Source organism: Phyllobates terribilis, unplaced genomic scaffold (genome assembly GCF_046119375.1).
Source record: "Phyllobates terribilis strain yellow unplaced genomic scaffold, ASM4611937v1 Scaffold_1__5_contigs__length_1240528914, whole genome shotgun sequence".
Taxonomy (NCBI): domain Eukaryota; kingdom Metazoa; phylum Chordata; class Amphibia; order Anura; family Dendrobatidae; genus Phyllobates; species Phyllobates terribilis.
In genome coordinates, this window is record NW_027362761.1 from 864,168,088 (window position 1) to 864,194,787 (window position 26,700).

Sequence of the window (26,700 nt, forward strand, 5' to 3'; positions counted from 1 at the left end):
CGACCACTAGCAACTAGATTACTCACTATATCAGTGGTCGTAACCATGGATACCTAAGGTCCTGCAGTGCCTGCACATGAAGAAAGAGACAAAGCGAATCAGAAAAACTATACTACATTTGTAATTAGAGGTAATTTCTAATATTGTTATTATTACATCTACTACATATTTGGATAGGGATATGGAGATGGGAATACCCCTTTAAAATGAGTAATGACTTCCGGCTCGCCTAGTAAACATTGGAACTATCCGACAGGTCACAACCTGCAGAAGACGACTGGAGTGGCACCGATAACAGATAAAGACGGTAGCTGGTGAGTATAATACTAAGCGCAGGGAACTTAGGTTAGTGATACCACTCCAGTGGCAAAATAAAGAAAAGCGCTGGAGTCACGCTTTAAGGTGTGTAGAATTTGATAGGTTAATATCTTTGAAAAGAGTTATTTTTGTTCATTATTTGTAAAAATTAATAATTAAAGTGATCGAATTGAATAAATGAGTGAATGGGCCATGAACAAAATGTTGTGCATACCCATCTAAAGAGTGACTAATTATTTGCAAACATTTTTGATAGTTTTTTGTCCCTTTAATTTCCTTGAGATCAATGGGGGTTTGGGACCTCAACCAATTGTTCAAAAGACTCCTGAGAAGTATGCAGTTCAGAAGACAGGAGCGCACACATAGAGTGAAATACAAATTGAATAGAAAGTCTGTTTTCTTTTTAATCTGTGCATGCTGAACCAGGACATATATGTGGAAACTACACTACAGAGATGCTATTCGTAGGGACTAAGTCCCTTATATGACTGTATAAATTGTTTAAATCAAGTTTTGGGGGTAACATACACCCTGTAATAAATAACCAATTCTTTGTCAGTTCATTGAAAGTTGACAAAGGTCCCTTTCTCCCTGGGTTCCGAGGTTATACACGATAAAATTTAAGCTGTTGCAATGTGTAACAGACCAAATCAGTAAAATATAAATGACATTACTTGTATAATGTTCAAGTTCCTTCTATTTAGGGAAACTGAAACTTCCTCTTAAATGAACGGCTGACATGTAAAAGCACATGTATATATTACTTTTTGTTTAAGCAGGTGCCTTCCAACTTGGCATCTCTTTTTTATTGTATGTTCTAAAAAATACAGTTGTGGGCAAAAGTTTTGAGACTGACACATTTTGGTTTTTAGTAAATTTGCTGCTTCAATTTTTTTAGTGGCAGATTGCATTAAAGAGTAACCATTGTTTTAATTCTTATTTCATAAATCAATAGTACATGCTAAAATATGTAACTTTGAAATAATCACGAACTTCAAAAAGGTTCATTTTCTGTGAAGAAGGCTTCAAAGCGCCAAAGAAAGTCCAGAGAGTGCCAGGACCGTCTCCTAAACAGGATTTAGCTATAGGATCAGTTGAACACCAGTGCAGAGCTTGTTCAGGAATGGCAGCAGGCAGGTGTTAGTTCATCTTTGCCCTTAGTAAGGCGAAAGCTTTAGGATGCTGCCTTGCTGTAAACAGGGCAGCAATGCAGCTTCTTCCCTCCAAGGAAAATATGAAGGACAGAATGATAATCTGCAAGGAGTACAGGGACTGGACTGCGAAGGACTGGAGTAAAGATATTTTGGGAACATCTGAAACAATGATTATCCAGAGAAGAAGAGATGACCGCTACCATGAGGCCTGTGTCATGTCATGAAGAAAGAATGACATCTAAACATACTCCAACAACAACTTCTCGAAACGATCCAGGAGCTATTTGGTAATGAGCAATGCGATTACCAGCATGATGGAGCACCATGTCACAAGAAACCTGAATATTTAAGAAAGTAAAAGTGAGGTTTTTGTCTTCCTTAGAAGACTATCTGTATGTGCATAATTATTGGCAAACTATCAGTGTGCAGAATTATTATGTAAGTAAATGAAAAATGTAATCCCATCTCACATGTTTAGTTTTATCTGGTAAAATGAGAATAAAAAAAAAAAACAAACAACTCAAAATGTGCAAAAATACATTTCAAAAAATTATCAGTGACCAATATAGCCACCCTATTTTTCAGTAACAGTTATAAGCCTTCCATCTATGGAGTCTGTCAGTTTCTTAATCTGTTGACATACAACTTTTTGGGCAGCACCAACCACAGCCTCCCAGATACTGTTCAGAGAACTGGACTGTTTTCCTTCAACTTAAATCTCCCTTTTAAGAAGTGCCTACAAGTTCTCAATAGGGTTTAGGTCAGGTGAGGAACAGGGCTGTGGAGTCGGTAAGCCAAACCTCCAACTCCGACTCCTCAATTTCCATGACTCCGACTCCCTCATACATGGCTCATGTTTAAGTGATAAATTTACTGTGGCACAGATTCATCTCAGCTAAAAGTCTAGCCCCTTAGATCAGGAATAGGACAGACATTTATAGAACATTTCATAACTTTCCCAAATTCTTCTGAAAAAAATATTCCCCACAAACTGCATTGAACTACTGTACCCAATTTATTATATATTTTAGGAGTTGGAGTCGGTACATTTTATACCGACTCCGATTCCGACTCTGACTTCACCAAAATGGACACCGACTCCATGACTCTGACTCCACAGCCCTGTTGAGGAAGGGGCCTTGTCATTATTCTTTCATCTTTAAGGTCTTTACTGGCTAGTCAAGCAGTGGGTTATTTCGATACTTGTGATGGAGCACTGTCTTGCATCAAAATTATGGCTTTCTTGAATGATGCACACTTTTTCATGTACCACTGCTTGAAGAAAGTGTCTTTTAAAAACTGACAGTAGGTTTGGGAGTTGATTTTGAGGCCATCGTCAACCCAAAATGTCCAACAAGCTCAGCTTTTATTAATATATGCCCAGGGCAATACCCCACATCCACCATGCTGCTGTCTGAGTTGAAGTGGAGGTCTGTTATTGATCCAGCCATGAGTCCATCCATCTGGTCTGTCAAGAGTCACTGTTATCTCCACAGTCTATAAAACCTGAAAAATCTGTCTTCAGATATTTCTTGGCCCATTTTTGACATTTCAACTTGCGTGTCTTGTTCAGTGGTTGTCGGGTTTCAGCCTTCCTTACCTCAGCCATGTCTCTGAGCACTGAACACCCTGTACTTCTGGGCACTCCAGGGAGGTTGCAGTTCTGGAATATGACAGTACTGGAGGGTAATGGGTTCCTCTTCGCTTTAAGTTTGATTCCTCTCAAAATCTTGGCAGTTAATGTATGTCACTTTTACATAACACTGTTTCTACGATCCTTTTGATTATTTGCAACATAACTTTTGATGGTTCTGTGATCACACCTCAAATTTAGCACTTTCAAGAGTGCTGCATCCCTCTGTAAGACTTATAACAATTTAAACATTTTCAGAGACTGTTAAATCTTTTTTTTTTTTTACCCATTTTGCCTGAGGAAAACAAGCTGCCTAATAATTCTGCACACCTTGATAACTGATGTTCATATCCTTAGGTCACACCCTCCCTAGGGCGTACTCAACATGACGTGATCAAACACGAGTTTGAATGCTCAGTCTTTTCAGTTGAATGGTTCAGCATTGACTGCATTATTCAGTTAGGCAACAGAGATCAGCCATTCTTACATCTGCTGTTTGAGCGGGAATGCATCTGTGTATTGCAGCTGTTGTCCCTCTCCGTAACCCACTGGCGCATGTGCAGTGCCTGCATAATCAGTACGGTGAGCATACTCATGATGCACACTGAACTAATTAACGTTTCCGTTCCTTTGCTCTCTTGAAGATAAGATACTTGGCGCTGCTCTATCTGCCTCTCTCTACTGACTTAAACATATGCACTTCCATGCCTGGTGTGTATGGAGGGAAGTTGGTCGAGATAGCGGTCAGCTCATCAAACATTCAGCCTTCTCATACGTATAACCAACATTTCCTTAACTTATTAAGCTTGATATATAACCGTTTCTTAAAAGCAATAATAATAGAGAACCTATCATGTGATTGCCGTAGAAACCATTTTACAATATCTAAAAGGAAGATAAAAACTTTTTTTACTGTGTAGACAAAACGCAATATCTTAGTGAAATTGTCTTATCCTAAGGCTGTGTTCACACATTCCATGGACCATGAATGTTGGAATGAAAAAATGGCCTGAGTCAAACAACATTCTACCATGATGAAGGCTTTTCTAAGCCGAAACGCGTAGTGTTTTTTTTTTACTCTATTTGCCCATATGGTGTGAATTGGCTCTTTTTGTAAGTGCATTTTTTATGGAAATATCATCCTTCAAATAAATGGAAATTTTAATTACACCACATCGCTGGAGTCTCCTCACTCGCTGGATTGTGGTCTGATATTGTGAAAGTAGTGTATAAATCCAAGGAGTGTAAAAATTGTATCAATTTTATGTAACTGTCCATTGTCTTTTCTATATTGCTGGTAAGATTTATAAAAATCTTCATAGTAATTTACTGAAGGAACATCTAGCAATCTGAGATTTGAGATTATTATTATATATGAATATATTCAGTTGGGTTCCTCATATTCTTCTTGCTGGCCAACTGGATACCCTTTGAGGACTGTCATAAAATCTTGTAGGTCTACTGTAAATCAAGTAACATACTGCAAGTTCCTCACCAATTACTAGACCGGCGATGTTCGGCTGTCTGTCAGCCCTATAGACATTACGTAGAGCAGCAGGACACATGTATGTGATTGGTGGGGTCCCCACCGATCATAGCTTTATCGCCTATCCTGTGGATCTGTGATAAATATTTTTTGTGGGATCACATTCTAGTCTATTGTCAAAGGGACTGTCCAGCTTTGGCACAAAAGTCTGCAGTCACTCTATTTGACTACAGACTTGTGAATCCTCACAGTGTTCACTGTCTCGATTCTCCGTCACTGGGAGTGGGCGATTGAGTGACCACATGTATGCGATAAGCACACTTCTGGTCACATTCCAACTAAACGTGCACAGTGTCTCTCAATATAAGGAAATTGAGCGAGGCCACGCACGTCTAGTCGGAATGTGGCTGGAATAATGCATATGGCATACGTGTGGTCACATGACCTCCAGCATCGGAGAATCCTGACATCGCACCCTGTGAGGATTCACAGTCTGCATTGATATAGAAATAAGGCAGACTTTCGTGTCACACCTAGACAACCCCTTTAACATAGCCTAGCAATTTTAGATTGGTAGGAGGCATCATTGAAGTTTAGAGGCCAATGCTGCAGTGCATACCAGGGCAAACCAAGTTTTTGTACATGTCTGAAAAAGACGAATACTGCTAGGACTGAGGCCAGTGTCCACAGTGACTCTGTAGGCCTCATTTTATTGAATGGTTCTATTGGGATCTGTCTAGTAGTTTTTCAGGGATTCCGACAGAGACCCGACATAGTGATTAGCAGTGAGTGCTGTATAAATGTGAACTTAGCCTAAGACAATCAGTTTTGTTTATTTTATTATTTTTTTATTTGTTATGCCAAGTGGTTTATTACCATTTTTTCCCTATTTAAATGAGGATCAGGTAAAAATGGAAGAACAGACTTTGATCCACTAAGAGCCTACAGTGACTGACTTATAATTGTTACTTTTTATGTTATAAATCTGTTCTTCCTAGCATAACTAATCCTTTTCACACCAGAGCTTATTTATATCTGAAGCAGTACGTTTGTTGTACGTTGATTTGGGAAATTCCATGAACTGGTTAGTGTACTTTCCGTTATCGGGAAATAGAAATGCTTTGGCTGCCTTCCAGATATTCAGATATATTCACAGGCTGTTACATACATTTGTGATTGCGTTTTGGGGCTATTTCTTTGATTTCTATATTTGTGTAAGACATTTTTTCTATTTTATAGTGAATATGTTATTTATGTCCTGCTTGTAAATCATGCACAGTTCTGCAGATCTCAGTTTCAGAAATCACATGATATGATTAATTTGTTGATTTTTAAGGTTGTATTATTGTTTGCTTTAAAGGGTTACAATAAAAAAAAATCCCCTAAACATCCAGCTCTTTCACAGTAATACACTCCCTCTCCTCCCCTTTTCAAATTAAAGGGAATCTGTCAGCAGATTTTTGCCATGTAATCCGACAGAAGCATGGTGTTGGGGCAGATACATTGATTCAAGCAATGTTTCGCTTACTAAGCTGTGTTTTGCTGTTTCAATAAAATCATTGTTTTATTAGCAGGAGATTATCACTTGCGGATAAACTTCCTTGTGTCTTCTAGTCCATCCACCCCCCACGATTGATTAGCAGCTCTTTGTCAATACACTTTGCACACAGAGAGCTGCCAATCAGGAGAGTGGCTGGGATTATACACAGCTCAGCATTCCGAGCTCTGCTAGATCTGCAGCAGAAAAAAGATTCTTTCATAACTGCCCCTGCACCCAGTAAACTGAGTGATATATCGCTGGAATCGGGGTCTCTGTCTCTACATCATGATGCTATCAGACTGTGTAGCAAAAACCAGCTGACAGATTCATTTTGAAGGGAACCATGATTATCATCCATGATGTTACAGCAACATTTCAGACATTTCCAAAGGGCACATGTACAAACAATATCAGAAATTAAAGAGTAAAAAAGTACTTGACAATTCAAACGAGAAGTCAGGGCCTTCTAGGGGTGACACAAAAGGTGAAAAGTGCTTGTATTGTTTGATCTGGTTGGCATCAGTCAGTCACCAGCCAGTCACTGCAGTGTTGTGTTGAGGATATTGTTTAAAGAAGGGAGAAGGTTCTGTGTACCGGGTGGCAAATCCACCTTCTACCAATGAAACATTACCCTGCCTGCTTCTCTAGTAGGGACAATTTGCCTCCCAGGTTGTATGGCAGCTGGGTAGGACACTCTCTGAAACGTGTATTCCCAGAAATTGTTGTATAACATTGGTAACCATGTAAAGGGGAATTGTTTTTGACATGCCATAGATTTTGTATCCTACCAAAAAAGTGAATAGACACTAGAATAATCCATAGAAAAAACATTTTTATTGATACATAAATATAAAAACTGCATGTTAGCAGAAGAGATAAAAATTCATAGACACGGGACCAGACTAAGCATGGGGAAATCACAGGAAAAGAACGTATGGAAAGTGGGTCTAATAATCAGATGGTGTTATACCTTACAAATTATAAAATAGTACAATATAAATGTAGCAGCAGGGTTATAAACAAATAGATCCAAGTGGATTGATGAACTAAATAATTATATGTGAGCACCCCAGCAAGTACATCACAGTACAAGTAAATAAACAGAGAAAATTTACCAAATATGAATACCCAGAAGCTCCAACGTACAGTTTGGTCCATATATATTTGGACAGAGACAGCATTTTTCTAATTTTGGTTCTAGACATTACCACAATGAATTTTAAACAAAACAATTCAGATGCAGTTGAAGTTCAGACTTTCAGCTTTCATTTGAGGGTATCCACATTAAAATTGGATGAAGGGTTTAGGAGTTTCAGCTCCTTAACATGTGCCACCCTGTTTTTAAAGGGACCAAAAGTAATTGGACAGATTAAATAATTGTAAATAAAATGTTCATTTCTAGTACTTGGTTGAAAACCCTTTGCTGGCAATGACTGCCTGAAGTCTTGAACTCATGGACATCACCAGACGCTGTGTTTCCTCCTTTTTGATGCTCTGCCAGGCCTTCACTGCGGTGGTTTTCAGTTGCTGTTTGTTTGTGGGCCTTTCTGTCTGAAGTTTAGACTTTAACAAGTGAAATGCATGCTCAATTGGGTTGAGATCAGGTGACTGACTTGGCCATTCAAGAATATTCCACTTCTTTGCTTTAATAAACTCCTTGGTTGCTTTGGCTTTATGTTTTGGGTCATTGTCCATCTGTAGTATGAAACGACGACAAATCAGTTTGGCTGCTTTTGGCTGGATCTGAGCACACAGTATGGCTCTGAATACATCAGAATTCATTCGGCTGCTTCTGTCCTGTGTCACATCATCAATAAACACCAGTGACCCAGTGCCACTGGCAGCCATGCATGCCCAAGCCATCACACTGCCTCCGCCGTGTTTTACAGATGATGTGCTATGCTTTGGATCATGAGCTGTACCACGCCTTCGCCATACTTTTCTCTTTCTATCATTCTGGTAGAGGTTGATCTTGGTTTCATCTGTCCAAAGAATGTTCTTCCAGAACGGTGCTGGCTTTTTTAGATGTTTTTTAGCAAAGTCCAGTCTAGCCTTTTTATTCTTGATGCTTATGAGTGGCTTGCACCGTGCAGTGAACCCTCTGTATTTACTTTCATGCAGTCTTCTCTTTATGGTAGATTTGGATATTGATACGCCTACCTCTTGGAGAGTGCTGTTCACTTGGTTGGCTGTTGTGAAGGGGTTTCTCTTCACCATGGAGATTATTCTGCGATCATCCACCACTGTTGTCTTCTGTGGGTGCCCAGGTCTTTTTGCATTGATGAGTTCACCAGTGCTTTCTTTCTTTCTCAGGATGTACCAAACTGTAGATTTTGCCACTCCTAATATTGTAGCAATTTCTCGGATGGGTTTTTTCTGTTTTTGCAGATTAAGGATGGCTTGTTTCACCTGCATGGAGAGCTCCTTTGACCGCATGTTTACTTCACAGCAAAACCTTCCAAATGCAAGCACCACACCTCAAATCAACTCCAGGCCTTTTATCTGCTTAATTGAGAATGACATAACGAAGGGATTGCCCACACCTGTCCATGAAATAGCCTTGGAGTCAATTGTCCATTTACTTTTGGTCCCTTTAAAAACAGGGTGGCACATGTTAAGGAGCTGAAACTCCTAAACCCTTCATCCAATTTTAATGTGGATACCCTCAAATGAAAGCTGAAAGTCTGAACTTCAACTGCATCTGAATTGTTTTGTTTAAAATTCATTGTGGTAATGTCTAGAACCAAAATTAGAAAAATGTTGTTTCTGTCCAAATATATATGGACATAACTGTATGTTTCACCAGGTGGCTTTCTCAAGGAGTATGAGGAGAGGCAGAATAAGGAAATTATATTATATTATATATATATATACAGTTATATGAAAAAGTTTGGGCACCCCTATTAATCTTAAGCTTAATGTTTTATAAAAATTGGTGTTTTTGCAACAGCTATTTCAGTTTAATATATGTAATAACTGTTGGACACAGTAATGTTTCTGCCTTGAAATGAGGTTTATTGTACTAACAGAAAATGTGCAATCTGCATTCAAACAAAATTTGACAGGTGCATAAGTATGGGCACCCTTATCATTTTCTTGTTTTAAATACTCCTACCTACTTTTTACTGACTTACTAAAGCACTTTTTTTGGTTTTGTAACCTCATTGAGCTTTTAACTTCATAGCCAAATATATGCAATCATGAGAAAAGCTACTTAAAGTGGCCACTTGCAAGTTGTTCTCCTGTTTGAATCTCCTCTGAAGAGTGGCATCATGGGCTCCTCAAAACAACTGTCAAATGATCTGAAAACAAAGATTATTCAACATATTTGTTCAGGAGAAGGATACAAAAAGCTGTCTCAGAGATTTAACCTGTCAGTTTCCACTGTGAGGAACATAGTAAGGAAATGGAAGAACACAGGGACAGTTCTTGTTAAGGCCAGAAGTGGCAGGCCAAGAAAAACATCAGAAAGGCAGAAAAGAAGAATGGTGAGATCAGTCAAGGACAATCCTCAGACCACCTCCAGAGAGCTGCAGCATCAACTTGCTGCAGATGGTGTCACTGTGCATCGGTCAACTATACAACGCACTTTGCACAAGGAGAAGCTGTATGGGAGTGTGATGCGAAAGAAGCCGTTTCTGCAAGCACGCCACAAACAGAGTCGGCTGAGGTATGCAAAAGCACATTTGGAGAAGCCAATTTCTTTTTGGAAGAAGGTCCTGTGGACTGATGAAACCAAGATTGAGTTGTTTGGTCATACAAAAAGGCGTTATGCATGGCGGCAAAAAAACTCAGCATTCCAAGAAAAACACTTACTACCCACAGTAAAATTTGGTGGAGGTTCCATCATGCTTTGGGGCTGTGTGGCCAATGCCGGCACGGGGAATCTTGTTAAAGTTGAGGGACGCATGGATTCCACTCAGTATCAGCAGATTCTTGACAATAATGTTCAAGAATCAGTGACAAAGTGGAAGTTACGCAGGGGATGGATCTTTCAGCAAGACAATGATCGAAAACACCGCTCCAAATCTACTCAGGCATTCATGCAGAGGAACAATTACAATGTTCTGGAATGGCCATCCCAGTCCCCAGACCTGAATATCATTGAACATCTGTGGGATCATTTGAAGAGGGCTGTCCATGCTCGGCGACCATCAAACTTAACTGAACTGGAATTGTTTTGTAAAGAGGAATGGTCAAAAATACCTTCATCCAGGATCCAGAAACTCATTAAAAGCTACAGGAAGTGACTAGAGGCTGTTATTTTTGCAAAAGGAGGATCGACTAAATATTAATGTCACTTTTCCGGTGAGGTGCCCATACTTATGCACCTGTCGAATTTTGTTTGAATGCAGATTGCACATTTTCTGTTAGTACAATAAACCTCATTTCAAGGCAGAAACATTACTGTGTCCAACAGTTATTACATATATCAAACTGAAATAGCTGTTGCAAGAACACCAATTTTTATGAAAAAAAAAGCTTAAGATTAATAGGGATGCCCAAACTTTTTCATATAACTGTATATACATACATACACATATATATACACATACATATATATATATACACACACACAGTACAGACCAAAAGTTTGGACACACCTCATTTAAAGATTTTTCTGTATTTTCATGACTTTGAAAATTGTACATTCACAATGAAGGCATCAAAACTGTGAATTAACACATGTGGAATTATATACTTAACAAAAAAGTGTGAAACAACTGAAAATATGTCTTATATTCTAGGTTCTTCAAAGTAGCCACCTTTTGCTTTGATGAGTGCTTTGCACTCTCTTGGCATTCTCTTGATGAGCTTTAAGAGGTAGTCACCGGAAATGGTTTTCACTTCACAGGTGTGCCCTGTCAGGTTTAATAAGTGGGATTTCTTGCCTTATAAATGGGGTTGGGACCATCAGTTGTGTTGTGCAGAAGTCTGGCGGATACACAGCTGATAGTCCTATTGAATAGACTGTTAGAATTTGTATTATGGCAAGAAAAAGCAGCTAAGTAAAGAAAAAACGAGTGGCCATCATTACTTTAAGAAATGAAGGTCAGCCAGTCCGAAAAATTGGGCAAAATTTGAATGTGTCCCCAAGTGCAGTTGCAAAAACCATCAAGCGCTACAAAGAAACTGGCTCACATGAGGACCGCCCCAGGGAAGGAAGACCAAGAGTCACCTCTGCTTCTGAGGAGAAGTTTACTCAAGTCACCAGCCTCAGAAATCGCAGGTTAACAGCAGCTCAGATTAGAGACCAGGTCAATGCCACACAGAGTTCTAGCAGCAGACACATCTCTTCAACAACTGTTAAGAGGAGACTTTGTGCAGCAGGCCTTCATGGTAAAATAGCTGCAAGGAAACTACTGCTAAGGACAGGCAACAAGCAGAAGAGACTTGTTTGGGCTAAAGAACACAAGGAATGGACATTAGACCAGTGGAAATCTGTGCTTTGGTCTGTTATATCCAAATTTGAGATCTTTGGTTCCAACCACCGTGTCTTTGTGCGACGCAGAAAAGGTGAACAGATGGACTCTACATGCCTGGTTCCCACCGTGAACCATGGAGGAGGAGGTGTGATGGTGTGGGGGTGCTTTGCTGGTGACACTGTTGGGGATTTATTCAAAATTGAAGGCATACTGAACCAGCATGGCTACCACAGCATCTTGCAGCGGCATGCTATTCCATCTGGTTTGCATTTAGTTGGACCATCATTTATTTTTCAACAGGACTATGACCCCAAACACACCTCCAGGCTGTGTAAGGGCTATTTAACCAAGAGGGAGAGTGATGGGGTGCTACGCCAGATGACCTGGCCTCCACAGTCACCAGACCTGAACCCAATCGAGATGGTTTGGGGTGAGCTGGACCGCAGAGTGAAGGCAAAAGGGCCAACAAGTGCTAAGCATCTCTGGGAACTCCTTCAAGATTGTTGGAAGACCATTTCCGGTGACTACCTCTTGAAGCTCATCAAGAGAATGCCAAGAGTGCGCAAAGCAGTCATCAAAGCAAAAGATGGCTACTTTGAAGAACCTAGAATATAAGACATATTTTCAGTTGTTTCACACTCTTTTGTTAAGTATATAATTGCACATGTGTTAATTCATAGTTTTGATGCCTTCAGTGTGAATGTACAATTTTCAAAGTCATGAAAATACAGAAAAATCTTTAAATTCGAAGGTGTGTCCAAACTTTTGGTCTGCACTAATTATATATATATATATATATATATATATATATATATATATATATATATATATATATATATATATATATATATATATATATATATTAGTACAGACCAAAAGTCTGTATATATGTGTCGACCCAGCCAATGGCAAATAATTGCCAAGATGAGGCTAGAATGTAGATAAGTGTCCCATAGGGTAGTATAGACATGTGCCAGTCAAGGATACACCTCATTGGTGGATGAATAACACAGCACATTTGTGAAGGATGCCATAGATTTTGGTTAAAACATGATATCAACAGAATCCTGGATCCCAAAATACCACTGAATTTCAGAGATTTTTAGAAATTAAAATATCTGACACAATAGTTTAGTGGTCAGTCCGATCAGCAGCAGTGTTCTTTGTGTCAAAAGTTTTCTGTACTGAACTAGTTCCTGTGATACCGAAGGAAAGAACCAGTTCTGATCACAGAGTTAAACCATTACTGGTTGTTGACCGGATTATCAGTGGTCAAGCTTAAAGGGGTTATCCACCTTCTGGGACAATTTTTTTTTTCAACTTAAATGCATTTAATTGAGGCTAAAAATATTTTTGCAATTGGGTTTCATTAAAACCCAGATATCACAGTTTGATGGGGAGTTTGTAAATCTTATCTGTATTTTTCTGAGTTCCTCTCACACATCACATTGAATGTTCAGGGAAATAAAGGGCCTATAAAAGCCAAATGGTGCAACATTTTTAATGAAATTGAACTGAAAAAAATAATTTTAGCCCCAAATACATGCATTTAAGTTATAAAAAAAAAAAAAAAAAGGTCCCCAAAAGTGGACCCTTTAAGGCTCTGAAATCATGGGTCCAAATAAGTACCTCAAAGTAAACCTCATGTGTGTTAATAAAGAACTCCTTACACACAATTACAGTTTGGGCTGAGTTTCTTAGCTGCCACAAACATTTCGGTGTTCTCAGATTCACCAGTGTTTGATTTCGTGGATAACATCTAGTATAGATGAGGCCAGAATACACTAGAATTGATTGGAGATACATTGCTAGTGGCAAACTAAGCAGAAAGTCAATGCAAAAATATATAATCGAGAACATGTTTTTCATGATATATCAACACAAATTAGTTGGGGAGTTTCCCCTTTAAATAAAGACTCAGCGATCTATAGTTACTTGTGATTTTTCAGATGCTGTTTTTGTTGAAAGTTTATTAATACCACAAATAGTGCTTTAGTGTTACCTATTGGATCCTTCCTTTTTGTTTTGTCATTGTGGTCTATGAATTATTGAATTTCATATTTTTATTGATAGATAAACAATTACGTTGGCCAAGCCAAAATCATTGTGCAGCTGGTGACCAATGGAAAAGACGTCCGGCTACATGCACACAGCTTAGTAGGAAAGCATTGTGAAGATGGAGTCTGCTCTATAAGCATGGGACCCAAAGACAACATTGTTGGGTACGTTTTTCTTTCTTTAATATTACAGGTGATTCTGGGCATATATGTAAAGTACAAGAAAGCAGGAAATAACGAGTAAACCTATGTGCTTGATTTCTTCAGATATTCCAAACCACAGCATGTTTCACACTTGCATGACATTCATTTGCGGTCTTTATGCTTTGACATCGCTCTTCCCACACTAGATGACTAGTAATACTGATATTTACACACTCGGGCTTTCTGAAATGTTACAGCCTCTTTACATGTAACAACTTTTCAAACCACTGATGAACAATCAAAATGGGTATTTATTAGATATCACCATCAGAAGAATCATTGTATGCTGGCTGCCCTGAACAAATACAAGCTCAATTATTTTCACGTGTACTATTGATTTATGAAATGAAAATTAAAACAATGGTTACTTTTGACATTTGTATGTACAATCGATAAATCAATTGGAATCCATAATAGACCAACATAATAATAATATTAATAATAATAATAGTCTGTTATGCCCAGAAACACACACATTGTACAGGGAAGCTTTAAGAGCATTTGTGGCATTTATTATACCAGTACTACTAGCTGCATATTGTTAATCAACTGATATATTTAGCAAATCTATGATTTTGTGAAATGTAATCATTGGTGCATCTGTACTGCCGAGTCATAAATAAGTCATAAATTGACAGTGCTTATTATATAAGATGTATAAAATGTAATAACCCAGAGTAAATTTACAGTGGTGCACTGATAAACATTAATATATTAGATGCCGTTAATAAATTATTAAGGAACACATGAGATTATGCCCAACAAAAAGCAGAGCAACTACACACAAGGATAAAATTATTGGTACCCTTCTATTAAAGTATGATAAACACATAATGGTCACTGAGATAACAAAAGTAATTATCAATGTACTGAATATCAAATAATTATTATTTTATAGCGCCATTAATTCTACAGCGATTTACACACATTTTCATCACTGTCCCCATAGGGGCTCACAAACTAAATTCCGTATCAGTATGTCTTTGGAGTGCGGGAGGAAACCCAGGCAAACACAGGGAGGTCATACAAACTCCTTGCAGATGTTGTCCTTGGTGAGATTTGTACTCAGGACCCCAGCGCTACAAAGCAACAAGTTCTAATCACTGCGGCAATGTTCTGGCTTATGAAAATCAGACATTGCTTTTGAATTGTGGTTCAACAAAAACAATTATAAAAACAAACTAATGAAAATAGCCTGGATAAAAATGATGGCACCCCTAGAAAAGATTAAAAATATTTTCACCATAGGTGCATGTTAAACTAAGGCACGTCCTGTAATTAGCATCACAGGTGTCTACAATCCTGTAATCAGTCTGCCTATTTTAAGGGTGAAAAGTAGTCACTGTGCTGTTTAGTATCATGGTGTGCACCACAATGAACATGGACCAAAGAAGAGAGTGGTCTCAGGAGACTAGAAAGAAAATTATAGACAACATGTTACAGGTGAAGGCTATAAGATAATTTCTAAAAAGCTTGACGTGTCTGTTACTACAGTTGCAGATATTATTTAGAAATTTAAGGTCTATGGGACTGTAGCCAACATCCCTGGACCTAGCCACAAGAGGAAAATTGATGGCAAATTGAAGAGACAGATAATAAGAACTGTAATCAAAGAGCCCAGAACAACTTCCAAAGAGATTCAAGGTGACCTTGAAGGTCAAAGAACATCAGTGTCAGATTCCACCATCCATTGCTGAAACAAGAAACCACTGCAAATCCTAAAAAAGACTGGAATTTGCAAAAATGCATATTGATAAGCCACAAAACTTCTGGACAGATTAGACAAAACTGGAGCTTTTTGTCAAGTCAGCTTTGTCTGGACAGACGCAAAAAATGAAGCATACAAACAAAAGAGCATTGCACCTACTGTGAAACATGGAGAAGGCTTGGTTATGTTTTAGGGCTGCTTTGCTGCATCTGGCACAGGGTGTCTTGAATCTATAAAGGGTAAAAACTACAGCACTAGTAGACTGATAAAACATAACTTTTAATAAAAGTACTCTAAAAAGCCTCCTTGCCAACTAGTATATACATAAAGATAGATTAAAAAAGTAGCATAGCATGAAACACTCATTAAATACCACAATGTGGATTGTGAACAATAATTGCATGTGTGTAAATATATCAAAATAATCTAAAAATGGAACAATCTCACCCATTAAAATAGCCCTTCAGGGTCCTGTCCATATAATGATCCTGTGGTTTTCTGAGAGGGGGGGCACAAAATATAGCCATACTGTACCCCAACTTTTCAGAAGGATCTACCACAAGTATTCCTATTCAAACACTCCCGACGCATTTCCTCTTCATAGATTCGTCAGGGGAGTGATAACAGTGGCAATAGAACAGTCTGGTAGAGACTGGATAGACACAGAACCGCTCCTGCTCCTGTTGTTAACATGCTGTACCTACTCTTCAAAACCGCCTCTCTAAATATGGAGCCGGTGCAGCCTCATTTCCACGCACCGTGTGTCACTACCTACACGCCGTGTGGAGGAACGCAAGAACCACTTCCGGCATCCAGTAATCAAGTACTCTTCTGTCTCCATTCTCAGGAAGCAAGAGAGGGGTCAATAGGTGACATATAGGGGCGTGTTATATAGAACCTCCTGTTCACATCACCAGCAAGAATTTTAGGCTCCTATATACTAAATAGCTGTACAGAGTACAAAGCCTATGGAGCAAATCTGAGGGGTGGAGCGATGGTGAACCTAAGCACCATCATTAACCCTTAATGTGTGGGTTTTAGACACATGATTCCACAAGTCAGATCGAATTCCAATCAGTGTAAGGACAACCTAGCCAAATTGGTCTTATCCTACGTTTATCTCTCCTTCCAGAGGGGCAATATAGGGGAAAAAGGATTAAAAATATTAAGAGTACGTGTGATGGTGTGGGATCAGGAAAAGAGGGTGGTTAAGGGGGCACTATCTTCAATCTTAGATTTTTTTATTTTATTTTTAGATTTATTTTTTTTATAAATTTTGCACATTATTGTTCACAATTCACATTGTGGTACTTAAAGGGAATCTGTCACCACTTTGGAGTTATCAGACCTCTACTATGGGCATACAGCTTATAGAAATGTAAATCTATACATAACTGTATGGCCCATAGTAGAGGTTTGATTGCAGAGAAAAGCGCTTTATTCAATTCTATTTTGTACGCCAAGCAGTCCCCGCCTATATGCTTAATTATCATATTCCTCCCCTGCACATCACGGGGCCCTGTAACGTGCACTGTGCTCCCTGACTTCCTGGGCATGCGCAAAGAGCCGCTCACATAGAACGCGCTTTGCTTCATCCCGGCCCCGCCGGCCTGTGCACTGAACCACAGGGTTCTATTGCGCTGGCTCCGGGGAGTCACTGTCACTTCCCGGCGCCTGCGCAATAGAACCCTGCGGCACAGTGCACGGAGAGGCGGGCCGGGACCTAGCAAAGTGAGTTCTATGTGAGCGGTGCTTTGCGCAGGGGATGGGGGGGGGGATATGATAATTACACACATAGGCGTGGATTTGGGGGAATAATAAGCACATAGGCCGGGATTGCTTGGCGTCCCCCAGACGCCAAGCCTGTGCAAAATAGAATTGATTAAAGCGCTTTTCTCTGCAATTAAACCTCTACTATGGGCCATACAGGTATGTATAGATTTACTTTTCTATACCCTGTATGCCCATAGTAGAGGTCTGATAACTCCAAAGTGGTGACAGATTCCCTTTAATGAGTGTTTCATGCTATGCTACTTTTTAATCTCTCCTTATGTACAGTATATGCTGGTTGGCTAGGAGGCTTTTTAGAGTACTTTTATTAAAAGTTACGTTTTATCAGTCTAAGAATGCTGTAGCTTTAACTTGATTTGGTGGACTTTAAATCATTTATTGGATAGCTGTTGCGCTTCTATGCAGGGTACAATGAAATCTCAAGACTATCAAGTAATTCTGGAGCGATATGTGCTGCCTTGTCAGAAAGCTTAGTCTGAGTTACCAAAATTATTATGCAAATGCTATTTTTCCCTGATTTCCCTAAATGGTCAAGGCAAATGAGTCAGTATGATGTTCAAATCATGAACCATGAGAGTACAAATTAAATTTTATTGGACAAACTGCCCAATGATAACAGTATTTTTCCAAACTAAAAAAACTCCAAATGCACTGTTCCAAATTCTGCACAACAAAGTTTCCAAACATTTTATAGGTTGTAAATAACTGAAAGTGGTTGAAACTTGTATCAATAATAGGTCACCACATTTACTGAAATCAAAAACTTTTTCAATCAAAAACATCATAACATGCCAAGTTACATCTTAAATTAGGACCCCTTCTTTGATATCACCTTCACAATTCTTGCATCCATTGAACTTGTGAGTTTTTGGATAGTTTTTCCTTGAATTTCTTTGCAGAATGTCACAATAGCCACCCAGAGCTGCTGTTTTGATGTGAACTACCTCCCACCTTCATAGTTTTTTTGCTTGAGGATACTCCAAAGGTTCTCAATATGGTTGAAGTCAGGGGAGGATGGTGGCAACACCATGAGTTTCTCTCTGTGTAAGCCACTTGCAGCCAATGACTCAGATGTATTCTTTGCGGCATGAGATGGTGCATCGTCATGCATGAAGATGATTTTTCTACGGATTGCACTGTTCTTCTCTTTGTACCATGGAAGAAAGTAGTCAGTCAGAAACTCTATATACTTTGCCAATGCCATTTTCACACCCTAAAGGGGCCTATCAGCTCTCTCCCCATGATTCCAGCTGAAAACATGACTCTGCCACCTCCTTGCTGATGGCGCAGCCTTGTTGGGTCAGGGTGGCCATCCACCAACCATCCACTACTCCATCCATCTGAACCATCCAGAGTTGCACGGCACTCATCAGTAAACAAGACTGTTTTAAAATTAGGCTAAGTGCCCACGATGCAGAAATGCTCTGGATTTTTTCTGCATCTCCCTGGCAGGAAAAACGCATACGGATTTTACATGCATTTTTCCTGCGAGGTAGAAGCTTTTTTGAAGCGTATTTGCATGCATTTCCGCTTTTCCAAGCGATTTTAGCATCACTTGGAAAAGTGCTTGACAACTTAGTCACACTATGTAAATCCGTGCAACCGGCTGCAAATGCAGAATCAATCGTAAAAAAAAGAATAAAATGGTGAAAAATAAAAAGAAACATTATACTCGCCTTCCGGTGGACCCCGGTGTCTTAGACGGCTCACAGTGGTGTAAAATTACCCTCCATGACGTCATTTAGTCATGTGACAGATCAAGCGACTGCCGACGTCAGCGGTCGCGTGACCGGTCACATGACTAAATGACGTCACGGAAGGTCTTTTTACACCACCGCGAGCCGCCGAAGACACCGGACGCACCGCACAGTAGACCGGGGGCCATCAGAAGGTGAGTATAATGTTTTTTTTATTTTAATTATTTTTTAACTACAGGTACTATGGTACCCGAGTCTGGAGGAGAGTCTCCTCTTCTCCAGACCCGGGTACCATCCGTGTATTGAATCGCTTAATATCCGCCTGTGTACATGTAGTCATGCGGATATTATGCGATTCAATGCAAGTCAATGGCGGCAATCACGCCGCTTTTACGCAAAATTAATGGACGTGCTGCGGATTTTTCCGCAATGATAATCCGCAGCGGAAATTTCCGCAGCATGGGCACAGCACATGCGGATTATCATTGGGGACCATTGCAGACCTTCTACCAAGCTTTTTTTAAGCTTTTCTGCGGCGGAATTGCAGCTGCAGAAACTCTTAAAAAAGCATAGTGTGCACACAGCCTTAGTCTTCATATATGTCTGGACCCACTGCAACTGTTTCTGCTTGTGAGCACTGTTTAGAGGTGGCCGAATAGTATGTTTGTGCACAACTGCAAGCCTTTGGAGGATCTTACGTCTTGCGGTGCGCGGGACTCCAGAGGCACCGGCAGCTTCAAACACCTGATGGTTGGTTTGTAATAGTATTTAGCAGCTGCTCTCTTAATTTGATGAATTTGTCTGGCAGAAACTTTCCTCATTATATGTTTATGTGCTCAAACCCATCTGTGTCAGCCATATATCTCTTCACAGTCCGATAAGGCGTTGCACTATTTAATACTTTTCGGCAGCAGAGAGATCCTTTTTCTTTCCCATATTGCTTGAAACCTGTGGCATGCTTAATAATGTGGAATGTCCTTCTTCGTTTACCTTTAATTGGGCTAACCTGGCAAACTAATTATCACAGGTTTGAGATTGGATCACTGAAATCAAAGAGCCCTGAGACAAAATACCATCCATGAGTTTATTTGAAAAATCAAAAATTACATCTTTGACACTTACATCCAATTTGCAAAGTAATTTGGAACAAATGACATCTTTCATTTAAAATAAGCTCTGGAGGCAGATTCTCATGTAGATCAGAGTCTGGTCCATAGCCCTGAACAATTCATTTCCATATAAGAAAAACATGGATTTCTCTGGAATAAGACACAGAATCGTAGATACAGTGCATTGTGAAAGTATTTGGCCCCCTTGAACTTTTCTACCTTTTGCCACATTTCTGGCTTCAAACATAAAGATATAAAATTCTAATTTTTTGGGGAAGAATCAACAACAAGTGGGAAACAATCGTGAAGTGGAACGAAATTTATTGAATATTTTAAACTTTTTTAACAAATTAAAAACTGAAAAGTGGGGTGTGCAATATTATTCGGCCCCTTTACTTTCAGTGCAGCAAACTCACTCCAGAAGTTCAGTGAGGAACTCTGAATGATCCAATGTTGTCCTAAATGACTGGTAATGATAAATAGAATCTACCTGTGTGTAATCAAGTCTCTGTATAAATGCACCTGCTCTGTGATAGTCTCAGGGTTCTGTTTCAAGTGCAGAGAGCATCATGAAGACCAAGGAACACACCAGGCAGGTCCGAGATACTGTTGTGGCGAAGTTTAAATCCAGATTTGGATACAAAAAGATTTCCCAAGTTTTAAACATCTCAAGGAGCACTGTGCAGGCGATCATATTGAAATGGAAGGAATATCAGACCACTGCAAATCTACCGAGACCTGGCCGTCCCTCTAAACTTTCATCTCGAACAAAGAGAAGACTGATCAGAGATGCAGCCAAAAGGCCCATGATCACTCTGGATGAACTGCCGAGATCTACAGCTGAGGTGGGAGAGTCTGTCCATAGGACAACAATCAGTCGTACACTGCACAAATGTGGCCTTTATGGAAGAGTGGCAAGAAGAAAGCCATTTCTCAAAGATATCCATAAAAAGTCTCGTTTGAAGTTTGCCAAAGCCACCTGGGAGACACACCAAACATGTGGAATAAGGTTCTCTGGTCAGAGGAAACCAAAATCGAACTTTTTGGCCACAATGCAAAATGATATGTTTGGCGTAAAAGCAACACAGCTCATCACCCTCCAAACACCATCCCCACTGTCAAACGTGGTGGCAGCATCATGGTTTGGGCCTGCTTTTCTTCAGCAGAGACAGGGAAAATGGTTAAAATTGATGGGAAGATGGACGGAGCCAAATACAGGACCATTCTGGAAGAAAACCTGTTGGAGTCTGCAAAAGACCCGAGACTGGGATGGAGATTTATCTTCCAACAAGACAATGATCCCAAACATAAAGCAAAATCTACAATGGAATGGTTCAAAAATAAACGTATCCAGGTGTTAGAATGGCCAAGACAAAGTCCAGACCTGAATCCAATCGAGAATCTGTGGAAAGAGCTGAAAACTGCTGTTCACAAACGCCCTCCATCCAACCTCAATGAGCTTGAGCTGTTTTGCAAGGAAGAATGGGCAAGAATTTCAGCCTTGATGTGCAAAACTGATCGAGACATACCCCAAGCGACTTGCAGCTGTAATCGCAGCAAAAGGTGGCACTACAAAGTATAAACTCAAGGGGGCCGAATAATATTGCACCCCCCACTTTTCAGTTTTTAATTTGTTAAAAAAGTTTAAAATATCCAATAAATTTCATTCCACTTTACGATTGTGTCTCACTTGTTGTTGACTCTTCCCCAAAAAATTAGAATTTTATATCTTTATGTTTGAAGCCAGAAATGTGGCAAAAGGTAGAAAAGTTCAAGGGGGCCAAATACTTTCACAATGCACTGTATCAAGGTATCAATTTATTGAGCTTCCTATGACCAACATGCCCATATAGGAGGCCTTTTTTAGTGGGTTGGTCCTACTGACAGATTCCCTTTAAGTTAAGGGTACCCTCATTTTTGTCCAGGCCAATTTCATTAGTTTGTTTTTTTTTCTTTTGAACAACAATTCAAAAGCAATGTCTGATTTTCATTAGTTGATATTCAGTAAATTTAAATAGAAAATTACTTTTGTCAGTATCAATTAACAAATAAAGTAGCAATCTGTAGTGCTATAGTATGCAAACATGAAATATATGAAATTTTAATTGCTTTACTGCTCTAGAAAGTATGAATAATTGAGAACTGGCCAATTCATGTGTACCCGCCAGCCACGGTAGGGAGACTCCCGTTGCTGGGAACCTATCTAGTGTGAATCCTCTCTTAGACTAAAGCTTACATGTATATGGGAAGGTAGGATCCTGCTTAAAACAGCCTGAGGCTTAGGGGTAGAGTGTTCAGTCAGAAAGCCTATGTATACAAATATCAAAAGACTGATCGTCACTTCCAAAACAGAAAACAGGTGTGTACAGGTGCTTACTAAGACTAGCCATTTCCATATCTAGCTAACAAATAAAGTAGCACTCTGTAGTACTATAGTATTTAAACATGAAATATATGAAATTTGAATTGCATTACTGCTCTAGAAAATAGGAATAATTGAGAATACTTACCTCATAAATTAGCCAATTCATGTGTACCCGGCAGCCACGGTAAGGCGACTCTCCTTGCTTGGAACCTGTCTAGTGTAAATCCTCTCTTAGGCTGAAGCTTACATGTACTGTATATGGGAAGTTAGGATCCTTCTATAATTAAAACTGCCTGAGGCTGAGGGGTGGAGTGCTCAGTCAGAGAGCCTATGTATACAAATATCAAAAGACTGACCGTCTCTTCCAAAACCAAAAACAGGTGTGTACAGGTGCTTACTAAGAGTAGCAACTCCATATATAGCGAATAAACACACCTGTTTCTGTTTTGGAAGTGACGATCAGTCTTTTGATATTTTTGTCAGTATCAAGTAATCTCAGTGATCATTGTGGAGTTTTCTTACTCTTAACAGAAGGGTACTAACAATTTTGTCCATGTGTGTATCTGTGGTTGTAGCTACTAAGGTCACAATTACGATTTGGTCCCCTTAGCTGGGTGGTCCCAAAGACTCCCACCCAGTGTGCACTTGAAGGTGTGCAGCAGTGAATCTCTGCAGTGTGAAAAGTCCCATTGCTTAAGTAAACTCTGTTCCCTGAGCTCATTCTTTAGTGATCAGGCAGAGTTAATGACATTCTCTGCCCAAACAGAGAGAATCGTTTGACAGACTTCTTCATCCCACCCTCTATCGCTCATCTTTTTGATCTGTTCACGGTGGAAACAGGAAACTAAACAATCAACTGGAAGGTATTGTGAGAAAGTATGCAGAGAGCAATCTGCATAAAGGAGACCATTGATAAAGACCATTAAAATTAGCAGTGTAAAAAAAAAAGATAATATCTCTGAAAGTGTACAATGGATTTATAAAAAAAAAAAAAAAAAAAAAGCAAAAACGGAATACTATGGAGCAAAGAGAATAAGATAAGAGTATAAACTTGCCATTTTTGACCTGGTGACAGGATAATAATCTTAATAATAATAATCTTTATTTTTATTTAGCGCCAACATATTCCGCAGCGCTTTACATACATTGTCATCGCTGTCGCCATTGGGGCTCACAATCTAAAGTCCCTATCAGTATGTCTTTGGAATGTGGGAGAAAACCGGAGAACCTGGAGGAAACCCACACAAACACGGGGAGAACATGCAAACTCCTTGCAGATGTTGTCCTTGGTGGGATCTCTTTAATTATAATAATAATAAATAATGCAAAAAAACTAAGTCATACATTGAAAAGGCAGGTGCTAAACTTTGTTGTAAAGCAGGCGAGTGTGTAATATTTGTGCCAGTAGCATTGAAAATAATATATATTTCTTCCCTTGATTTTTTCAACAGGTTTCCAAATTTAGGGATTCTTCATGTGACCAAGAAAAAAGTGATTGAGATACTTGAGATGCGCATGGTGGATGCTTTTAGGAAGGGTTATAATGCTGGTCTTTTAGTGCACTCTGAGTTAAATTATCCATATTCAGCGGACAGGCCGTTGACAGGTCAGTCTATATAACACACAAAGGTTTATGTTTGCAAAATGCACAGTATCCTTATGGAGTTTACATTGCAAATGTGCTCATTTTATATTGCATCAGTGGTCAACATAGAACTGTAAAAAGAGTAATTTACCCTTATTTATCTTTCTAAGATAAGTTTATAATATATTGGGGTTAGTATTGGATTATTAGTTATGAGTTTGCAAGTTTCACACTTTTCTTTTACTGAAGCGAACAAACCAAACATAGGTGAACTCTTAACATCCATCTGCCAGTGGTCTGTTAGATGGGAAATGACCATAAAAACCTAATTTTCTAGTATATCTTTAGTGTCAGTATTCTCAACATTTATTTCCTGTCTGAATAAATTAATTTCCAATGTACTACAATACAAATACCCTTATGACTTAGGGACGATTTAGACGAGCCAGGCACGGCCAATAGACGGCCACCAGTCAGCTATATATAGTGGCGGTAGTTTAATTGCCTGTTTAGACAGGCCAACTAAAGTTCTTTGTGCATAGAATGATCATTAATATGATTGTAGAATGCACATATGATATCATCAGCAGCACTATCCTGTTCACACACAGCTCTGGCAAAAATTAAGAGACCACTGAACAGTTTTCTATTGGAAAGCATGGAAAGACTGGTGGAAAGCATGCCAAGACACATCAAAGCTGTGATTAAAAATCATGGTTAGTCCACCAAATATTGATTTCTGAACTCTTCCCGAGTTAAAACATGAGTAATTTGAGGTCTGAAAGCACTGTTTCTTTTTTAGTATTTTGACGCTTTATCATTTGCTGCAAATAAATACATTTTTTGCTTTGAATTTCGGAGACATGTTGTCAGTAGTTTATAGACTAAAACAACAATGTACATTTTACTCAAAAATATATCTATAAAGAGAAAAACTGAAAATTTTGCGGTGGTCTCTTAATTTTTGCCAGAGCTGTAGGTCATTGTGCTACAGAAAACAATGATTTTAATGCCGGCAAGTATGATCTAATCATCTGACGAATAAGTGTTTTGCTTGCTCATCCTTTGATTGCCAACATGTTTAAAGAAGCCAATAATCGTCGAGCCAGCTTTCTAATGAATACTCGTTCCTGATTATCAAAAGGGATTGTCCATGAAAAGTCTACGGTTACTTTATGTGACTGCAAACTGCTGAATCATGACAGCATGCCATGCTCACGCTGTCATGATTCCTGGATATTCCTCAGGGTGGCGTGACTGCCAAGTAGCACATGTATGTAATTTGCTGACTTGCGGACACATGCCAGCTAGACATGACCGACTTCTCTCCATTCACTTCTATGGAGAGAAGCCAAGCTCGTCTAGTCGGCATGTGACTGCAAATCGCATACATATAGACATGTGACCGGCTGCTTGCACTAGCAATACCAAGGAATTGTGACAGCATGTGCACTGCATGTTGTCACATAGAGTGACAGCTGACTTTGGTCCCAAGCCCGGACAACCCTCTTAAGGATTTATTTAGTAAATGTACATGTGTGTCCCACGATAACACATATAGCTTTATTGAATAAACTTACCTTATCTTTAGTGTGGTTTCCCTTCTTTGCGTGAACTTGATTTGTTTTTATTGCTTACACACGTTCTATGCTTTCTATGTAGAACGGGAAAGAGATCTAATTCGACAAGCAGCATATCAACAGTCCAGAGACATTGATCTTAGCGTGGTACGACTAATGTTCACTGCTTTCTTGCCAGATAGCAATGGGGGTTTCACTAGGCGACTTGAACCTGTCATGTCGGTTCCCATATTTGACAGTAGTAAGTAATTTTCCTGTGTATATCATTATATTGTTGTCATTATTTTATTATAGCACCCAGGAATTGAAGCTGCTTTAAAAATAAATAATAATATTGCACATCTTTAATGTTTATTAATGGGCTTCAGTCCATGTACCTATAGCTAGTTAGTAGCTTGTGTCAAAGTTTTGTAACATTACTTATTTACATCTGGTTAATTAAGTTAATCTCTGAGGGACCCACAGCTCCAGCGATCCCAAGAATGGGGGGGCTCTGCCATGAACCGTTTACATGCAGTGGTAGTCAAGCATGTCCACCACCACTCCATTCATTGTCGGTGGAACTGAACTGCTAGAGATAGTTGAGGTTTGTAATATCTCCAGAAGTCCCATAGACGATGGTGAGCATACTGCTCCATTCCAAGCAAAGAATGTCAGAGCCCAGTTCTTTAATGGTAACAGTAAAAACAACACTCCAAATCCTGGCTTTTGATGCATCAGTCATGGTGAATGCCACATGGTGGATAACGTCAGACAGAACACACGTGAGCAAAATTGTAAGATGAAGGAGGCAGTGTTCCAAACTCGTTGCAAACAAGTGTTTTAGTCCAACATGTGACATTTCGGCTATAACATTAGCAAACTGAGAAGGCTAATGTAGAGAAATGTCGCATCAAATCAGTAAAATATAGAAAATATATACATTTTCTATTGCTGTAATCGTACTGACCAGAAGAACCATGTTTCAAGGAAATTTTTACTTCACAATAAGCGCTGCCAAAAGAAAACCCAAAACCCATGATTGCGGTTTTTATTTTCTTCACCATT

At 39.3% G+C, this 26,700-nt stretch overlaps 1 protein-coding gene across 1 annotated transcript in view; it reads left to right on the plus strand.

Moving 5' to 3' along the window:
* NFKB1 (nuclear factor kappa B subunit 1) overlaps positions 1-26,700 on the plus strand; it is a 176,668-nt gene that overhangs the window by 99,234 nt on the left and 50,734 nt on the right. The window contains exons 6-8 of the mRNA XM_073639153.1: positions 13,631-13,779; positions 23,940-24,094; positions 25,736-25,894. Coding sequence (XP_073495254.1) covers positions 13,631-13,779; positions 23,940-24,094; positions 25,736-25,894 — 463 coding nt within the window. The remainder of the gene's footprint in view (positions 1-13,630; positions 13,780-23,939; positions 24,095-25,735; positions 25,895-26,700) is intronic.